Here is an 8,805-nt window from a genome sequence, read left to right on the forward strand (position 1 = left end):
ATTGTTTAGCTTCTGCTGTGTGCTTGTAATTCTTATCTGCCCCACTCTATCCCTCAGATTGCTGACCACCAGCTGACTGTCAGGGTATATTAGATCAAAGGGTCTGTAGAGTAATTATATCTGTATTCCTGCTGAGGTGTTACTGCTCAGAGCTGAGCAGTTTCTTGTCAAGATTCCTTAGACTGATTAACGACTTTTAACGATAGGAGGGTTTACACTATGGTTCACCTACAGTATTAGTGTAGTTTAACAGCCAGGATCATGATTCAGACCTCTTTAATTATTACATGGTAGAGAAATGGCAATTGGTTATTTCAGAAACGATGTGAGAAAACTGTAAAATCCGTTTGAAAAATTGCACTGCACCTTATCCTCTAATTTTCGCACACTATTCCTTACCATCGGACAAAAATTGTGTTTTTGTGAAAATACGAACAATGATCTGCTCAAAACTAACAGTATTAGATAAGTATGTGGAAATATTCCTTCAAATCAGAAAAATAGCTTACAACCTTCGGTATATTAGGTAAAAAAGACCATTTTTGCAAGTCGCACTATTCCTTATCCCGTGTTTACCGGAGGATTTTCCATCGATTCAAATCTCATGACCAGCATTCCAGACAAACTAAAGTGCTGTTTCCAAAGTGAAAGGTACCGGTAGATAGAGAGAACAGTGGAGCAGGTTGATAGACATGTGTTATTGTCTAGATATCCTTGAAAAAGCGAAAAAGTAAGAAAAACTCACGTTTTCAGTTTTGGCCGCCATTTTTTTTCCATGGTAAGGAGTAGATCGAATACCCCCCTTGGTCAAGGATAAAAGCCATTTCCTTTCAATATCTTGATATCGGCTTGATATAGGTTCCTTAGGCTTCAAAGGCACATTGCTCATGGACAGAGAATGAGACTCGGTGCATCAAGGTTCGATGTCTTGGATCAAGGTTCAATGTCTCGGTGACTAAAAGTTCAAAAACTGTTTCTGCTCAATATCGATAACATCTTCACATATGATCTTCAAACTACACAGGCTCGTTGCTCATGGGCAGATGGTGACCCCTATCGATTTTGTCGTCATTGGGATAGTCGTTTCTGCTCCATACCTTGAAAATGCCCCGATCTTGACATGCATATTGCTTATGGACAGATGAGGATTCATTCAGTCATTTTGAAGTCATTGAGTCAAGGTCATGCTCAATAGTGACTGTACAAACCCGTTTTTTCTCTCAATATCTTCAGAAGACCTTGCCATAAGAGTCATAGACCCCGCCCCACTCCACCTCACGCTAAGTATCTTGAAATAGCTAGTACTCGGGATTATCGATTCCAATTTTGTCACTAATATTTGACTATTGATGGACCCTATTAATTTTGCGCAAGGTTCACTTTGTTAGTAAATGTCAGCGCTGTCCGCTCTTGAGAATGTCTTCACCTGCATTATCAAACTTTGTGTTGCTACTGGCACTTGGCAGGACAATGTGCTTTAGGCAGATCACTACCAAATCAAATGTAAGCCTACGCAGGTCTAGTCACAAGTAGTTCAAATATAAATGTAGCATGCGATAGGCACACATTATAAATTGTTAATATTGCATTCTACTGAAATCGGCATGACATTTATATTTTGTGCCTATCGCATGCTACATTAAAATGAACTTCTTGTCTTTCAAATGCGAAAAAAGGAGTAAAATCAGAGCGTTGTATTTAATGAAGTGTAGCTTTCTTATATAAATGTTAATACCCCTTTTTCTTTAGAAGCGAAATGGTTCTTTTTTGGAGTATAATTTCAGAAAATTAAGTAAATGAACAGCTGGATTTAGTGGTGTTAAACCTTTTTGACTCACCTGGTTTCTGTCTGTCCAATGCACAAGGAAAGGCCACAGTTGATGTGGTATGAAGGTTTTCATTTTTGTTCAAATGCATCTCTATCGCCTTTATTTCTGGCAAGGGCATAATTAAACACATTTAATTCTCAACTTGCCCATCTCTCTCTCTCTCTCTCTCTCTCTCTCTCTCTCTCTCCCCTCTCCCTCTCTCCCTCTCTTCTACCTAATACGTTCATTCAACGAATCACTTTTCATACATCTGCTGCCCAGGTCGATGAGGACTTTTGTGAAAGATGATGTATTTATATTGGAATGTTTTGTCAGTAATTGAAAAGTTTATTATCGGACCTTATCGGCATGCATTCACTAACTTATCTAAAGGATCAATATAACTTCTCGAAAAAGACACGCACATATTTTGTCATATAAGAAATTGGAAATTTTAAGGAAAAATGTTTATATATAACAGCCGATGTTGATAACAAGAGATTGCTCGGAAACATGTAAGTATCTGAAGGATATTTTGTTAAAATACTACTTATTGTTGATCATTAGTTTTAACTGAAAATGTATTGTTTCTTGCCAAATGGTCGCATCAAAAATACAGCTCTATTAGTACATTGAGAATAGAAATAACAATGGTGAGGTCTACAGCCTGTGGTAGTGAAGAACACAAATTAATTGTAAAGCTTCGAGTAGTTTAGAACTTAGATATGGACTGACATCCTGTATGTTAAACTGAAAAGTGAAACTGAAAATAATATTGAAATAAAAAGAAATACAAATGTACTAGTATTTAAAAAAGTTTAGTACAAAATACAAAGACATACATTTCTAATGGTAATTTAGCTGTATATAACAGACATTATAGTTCGCTAAATAATCTAAAACACTAATGAAGTGATGTTTTAAAAATGTTAAAGAAATGCTTCATATAAAAGCTGTATAACTAACAGGCTGACAATATTGTATGGCTCTATTCAAAACGTGCTAAACTGACTAGTACATATTTTTCATGTCTGGTCATATTTACGGTAAAGTCATTCTGTGTGCCTTGTAAGTCTTGTAATTCAAATGTCAGATAGTTATCAAAATGGAAGTGTCTGATTAAAGTTTACTTCACATACCTAGATATCTGGTACGCACAAGTTTTAGAGACGTTTTGATATTTAGCTGATATCAGTCTTAAAGGATACAGACCGTTTTACTACAGGGACTGTTTGTGTTACGATATTTGAAAATGCGTCTTTAATGGGATGGACGGACGGACAGGACTTACGGACTGGCTGACAGACTATGCGCAAGTCTGTTGCCCCAGGCACTGGTTTTCAATTAGCAAGGGGGCTAATCATTGATCACATACACGTTTGCTTTAAACTGTCGTGACACTGTTATGCTTTCAAAATAACATTACACATAATATGATATGCCCACAGCTGCTGTTATCTGTATTGAACGCATTGGATTAAGGCAACTGTATTTCTTTGATATAAAATCCATCTGTTGCCCCGACCAATTCAATATCACAATGCACTTTAATTGATTAATGTGTCCCCGACAATTAAGAACATTGTTCTTGTTGTTTATCCCAGTTTAATTATCTCTCTGTTGACGTTATCAAATATGTATAGGTTACAGAATAGACCGGCTAAATCATTTACGTCAACCTGTAATCTATACTTCCGTTTACATTTAGAGAACCGTTCATGTTCTTGTTTTAAAAAACAAAATGACAACTAAGTTTTTCATGTCATTTCTTTTTGATATAAACATTGTTTCTAAGGAATAAATCGCTCGACACTTCTTTTGAAATTTGCGGCACGCTATTTTTTTAAGTAAGTTACTCGTAATTTTGAGTTAGGCATCTCGAAATTTCGATATATTAAATCAAAGTTTCGAGTAACGTCTCGCAACATTCAATGATTTCTGTTTACATACTTCAGAAAATAAAACATGCACCTGGTCACTAACAAACTCCATGTAAATGATGATACCCAACTATGTAACTGTGAACCAAATAGCTTCGAAACGTTGTGCCATTAAAAGAGAGTAACTGGAAATAAAGCACGTGGGATTAGTTATTTTACAGTTGCTATTTAAAGAAGCACACTGCCCGATGAGATTTTTTAAATATACTTCCAGTTATTGTAGGGTTCTACATAGCATTTAAATAGTCGTGTGTAAAATAACTCCTTACACCATGGGCTACTCACACAGTAAAATGAGCCGCGCCATGAGAAAACCAACATTGTGGGTTTGCGACCAGCATGGATCCAGACCAGCCTGCGCATCCGCGCAGTCTGATCAGGATCCATGCTGTTCGCTTTCAAAGCCTATTGGAATTAGAGAAACTGTTAGCGAACAGCATGGATCCTGACCAGACTGCGCGGATGCGCAGGCTGGTCTGGATCCATGCTGGTCGCAAACCCCCTATGTTGGTTTTCTCATGGTGCGGTTCAAAGGTTATAACAAAATACTATATTAGATGGAATATTTATTGTATTTTTATGTCATTTTCAGATATATCCTCTGGAAGTTGAAATGGAAGGGAAGAAAATCACTTTTAATTTGATTTTATTGTTAGTGTCTATGACAAAATTTCTCAGTGAAGGCTGTGAAATAGTGAGCGTACTCGACGGTAAAACGGTCGATATGTCTAATGACTTTAAAGGAACAGTTTTAGCCGAGTCTGATACGACCGAAGGACACTGTAATGATGACTGTTGTGCTACAGGTATTTTCGCATTCATGTTCTGGCTTTGATATACCTCAGTATAACATTTCACTTTTAGTTCGTTAAAATCATTAAGCAATCCTTTCAAAACTTGTCTAATCCAGACGTGCAAGTTTTATGATAAAATGTTAAAAAGAACTTTTTATACTGTCCATACGCAATTTATAATCATAAACTTTTCTCAGCAAGATTCGCCATATGTAATTTCTTAAATTGTTATTATCATTTTTAAATGATCCAATTCAAATGTGCAAAGTTTGTGATATATAATGTCTAAAAAAAACGAGCTAAACATTTTGCCTTGTCTGTACGCAATTTATTATCGTACAAATTTGCTTAGATTCCGAAGAGTGTGTAATAGACCTTACACCATACCGGAAGCTGTCAGTAGCTATGCAGAACTTCGGTTAATAAAATTCACCATTTGATTTCAGAAAAATGTGTAATAGCTTTATACGATACTAAAAAGGGACAGTGTACATTGTTAGACTGCGATCCAGTGGACTCCTGTCCTTTAATAGATTCAAAGAAAGATGTTGTTACTTATTTTGGTGAAGTGCATGATGCTATGGTAAACACTACACAACAAACAACTACTGGAAAAATTACAAGAACTGAAGTGAGCACGACTAACACACTAACTAATGAAAACACTAGTACCAAAGTAAGCACAAGTAAGTTGAACACCACAGATAATGCCGAAAATTCGACAAACACACCTGAAACAAGTTCAGGTTCAGCTTCTGAACAATCAACAGGGGTAACTTCTACTTTTGTATCTACTTCACCAACATCAACACCAGTTTCATCATCAACATTGTCATCTGGAAATTTAACAGCATCTACAGCATCACTGACTTCATTAACAACGACCCAGTCTACCGCTTACACGGCAACTGGCAGTTCTTTCCCTCCCTCTACGTCGATTATATTAACGGCAATTACAACATCCCTTCCAACCGGAAAACCCACACCGTTAACTGCAAATGAGACTACGGTATCTGGTTTGAATGAAATTCATAAAAATGAAACAAACGCAACTGAAATTGAAGAAAATAAAGTAACTGTTGAAAATAATACATTAGAAACAATTGTTCAAAACGTGTCAACTACAAGCAAAGTAAACACGAATCCAGAACATGATAATGAAACTACAGCACTAGTGACAGAAGAAACAGTCCAAACAACTTCAGAAAGGACTTTGTCGAAATCTTCAACAATGCCTTCCACCGTCACAACATCGACATTGTGGCTCTCTAACATTTCATCAGGTAAATGTTTTAATCTCACACAAAAAATTTCTAACATCATTATACAAAACGAATACGTGTAATGAATTTCCTATTAATGTAAAAGAAGCTTAAGATGTGCTACAAAACATAAGTTCTAGACTTTAAACGTTAAGTTAACGCAGTTTAGACATTGCGCTTATATTTCTTGTATTTTGAATTTCAGTTTCATCGACATTAACACTTCCTACAACTACAGTCTCAAAGCTTTCCACGACTTCATTATCGTCATCGTCAACGCCAATTTCAGCAAATACTTTACCATCAGCAATATCTACATCTACATCATACTCCACAGCCACAGCTAAATCTTCAGCAACTTCATCAGCCACCATTACAGCTTCCTCAAAAAGTTCAACAGCAGCAAATACATTATCGGGAACAACATCATCATCATTAGAAACATCGTCATTTAGTTTCTGGACTTCGCCATTTACGCCAATATCGTCTTCAACATCTGGTAAGTAACATGGAACTTCTATTGTCACTATACAAGTAAAATCTGCTTTAGTGTTGGTATGGAGTACTGTTTTACCTTAAAAAATTTAAGTAAGCATAGCTGCATTATGGCTTGTAATATGTTTAAGATTTCCGCCATTTTCGTCTACTAGTAATTTCGTGTAAAGTTGTAAATTACTCGCCACGTCTTACTATTAAAATGTACAAAACTGTTGTAATGTATTGCCGAACAAATTGCAAATATCGTCATACAGAAACGAATTCAGCACATTTTCACATACAATTACATATATGATAATGAATTGAAATATGTAAAACCATTTCAGGTACCAACCAGACTGATCACCTGTCGGGCTCAGGGGAACCTGACAAGATGTCGGGAACGCTCATAGCTGCGTTATGTATAGGAATAGTTCTAACCTTTGCAGTAGCAGTTTTATTTGGAAAACGAGTATTTGATGCCTGGCAAAGAAGACACTATAATAAACTAGATTATTTGATAAATGGAATGTATGGTTAAGCTAGATGTGATAACGTGGGGCGGTGGGTTATCCCTGTGTAGCTTCAATACAAGTAATGCGTATAGTGAAATGTTATCCAGGCATGCCACCGTTTAATAGTGTAACGTATGACTTTTTGATACATCATAGACAATGCATTGTCTATCAATATGGCTTCTCTTCATTCGCCTTTTTGAGATAAAGGACAGTTACCTTTTGGAATTTGCTTTTACATTTAAACCAAAATAGATACATGTATGACGTCATAAATTATTTCAAATCTGTTGAAATATTCGGATGTGAGTCCGATCCGTTATTGATGATTGCACTCGTGCTGATATGTTTTGTTTTTATTTGTTTTAATAGTATAATGATATGACTTGTGTTTAACTTATGAGTTAGTAATTCATTTGATATAACAACCTAGATCTGTATGTGTGGTATTTTGTTAATCTCTAAGACATTTGATAGAGTTAATATTTAATCTAAGATTTAATACTATGGTATCTCAGACAATATCCTTAGTTGGTTAGATAATTTTCTAAGTTCGCTCCTTAAAGCAGCCGTGGTATAGTCATTTGAACATTAAACATTATGTATGCTGGGGTTCCTCAAAGGTCTGTGCTTGGTCCTTTTTTATTTCAAGTTAAAGATATCGCCTAGTTATTTTACTTGCTGGTGACAGCTCCCTAACGATTGATAATATTTCTCAAAGGTAATAAATGTTTTATTTACACCATAATTCCGGTACCCATAATAATTCTATTGTTTTTGTGATGTTGATTAGAACGTTAGAAGACAAAATAAGGCTTACAATCAGTTCACAAAATATGATGATATTTTTGCAACTATTTTAAGAATTTTAGAGAGTGGCCCATGCATATTTCTATGCCGGTGTCTGTGCCGAATATTAAAATGATGATCTTACATATCCGTTACTTTTGAACGTCTAGTAAAAGAGTGGCATTATTTTTAGTTCATTTAGATATTCTAGACGTATTAAAATTAAACTATTCCCCATGTTAGCGCAAAACCCACGCGTAGACCATGCACATTTCTATTTCATGATTGAAAAAAATATCTGGCGATATGTCTTAATGGTATGTATGTGATTTTCTACACCGTACGCTTTCATAATTACTGTATATAACATGTACGAGGGTCTTAAAAAGTCAGACTAGTCAAATATCTCGGGAATGCGTCAACGGTTCTTCACAAAATTGTTCATGTAGGTGGCAGTGTCATTATACAGTTTAATTTTGGCACAGTTACATCTGCACAAGTACCATCTGAAGAACAGCGTGCTTATATAAAAAATTAATTTTACACAAGCAGTACAAGCACTGATTTTTTTATACTCTGCAAACTGTATGTGGCAACCAAGCATTAGCACGTGCAGCAGTTTTTAGGTGGGTTGTTGTTTTTAAGGAAGGGAGAAATAAAGTAGGCCAGTGTTTCCGGTCAGGAAGATTTGAAAGTTTCTAGTTGGTAATGACACTGTATGTTTGTAGGGGTGGGGTAGGGGTCTAAACAGAATACCAACAAATAGTAAAAACTATTTTTTGAGGGGTGTGGATGGGCTGGAGGAGTGAGAGAGTAATGTGGTCAAGGATGATGATGATGTGATACTAAGACAATTTCGAGAAACTAAAAGGCAAAATATATATCAAGGTGCCCGCTCGTGCCTGAAATAATGCACATAGGGGCATTTAGGGTCTCCCTCCACCACACCATTAAAGTTAGATAGTCGCCTTATGACATCAACTGTAAAGTTCCATCAAAGAAATAGAACCCTTGACCAACTGATATGAAATCGTTCGTTTTTTTACAGCTACAATGGTACAAAATACAGGAACAGACTGCGGATATATGATAAGTTTAAGTCTTTCGTGTGCACCCCTTCATATGAGCAGGCTTCAAGATCGGTGCACTTCGCGTTATTCGTACATGTGCATTAATTTGCGATTGTATTTCAACATATCGGGGTTCGATCTTTCGGTGGC

At 36.1% G+C, this 8,805-nt stretch overlaps 1 protein-coding gene across 1 annotated transcript; it reads left to right on the forward strand.

The window, feature by feature from the left end:
- The first annotated feature begins 2,094 nt into the window (after positions 1-2,094).
- LOC123551617 (serine-rich adhesin for platelets-like) lies at positions 2,095-7,228 on the forward strand. The gene is made up of 5 exons (XM_045340663.2): positions 2,095-2,323; positions 4,341-4,554; positions 4,989-5,825; positions 6,010-6,303; positions 6,629-7,228. Exons 2-5 carry the CDS (start codon positions 4,362-4,364, stop codon positions 6,820-6,822), a joined length of 1,518 nt encoding a protein of 505 aa, XP_045196598.2. The 5' UTR covers positions 2,095-2,323; positions 4,341-4,361; the 3' UTR covers positions 6,823-7,228.
- The last annotated feature ends 1,577 nt before the right edge of the window (positions 7,229-8,805 follow it).

Source organism: Mercenaria mercenaria, chromosome 4 (assembly GCF_021730395.1).
Source record: "Mercenaria mercenaria strain notata chromosome 4, MADL_Memer_1, whole genome shotgun sequence".
NCBI lineage: Eukaryota > Metazoa > Mollusca > Bivalvia > Venerida > Veneridae > Mercenaria > Mercenaria mercenaria.

Coding starts and splice junctions, on each gene's coding strand:
- LOC123551617 (XM_045340663.2), top strand. CDS start 4,362: ATGGAAGGGAAGAAAATCACTTTTAATTTGATTTTATTGTTAGTGTCT. Junction 5,826..6,009: donor GCTCTCTAACATTTCATCAG/GTAAATGTTTTA, acceptor TTTGAATTTCAG/TTTCATCGACATTAACACTT. Junction 6,304..6,628: donor AATATCGTCTTCAACATCTG/GTAAGTAACATG, acceptor AAACCATTTCAG/GTACCAACCAGACTGATCAC.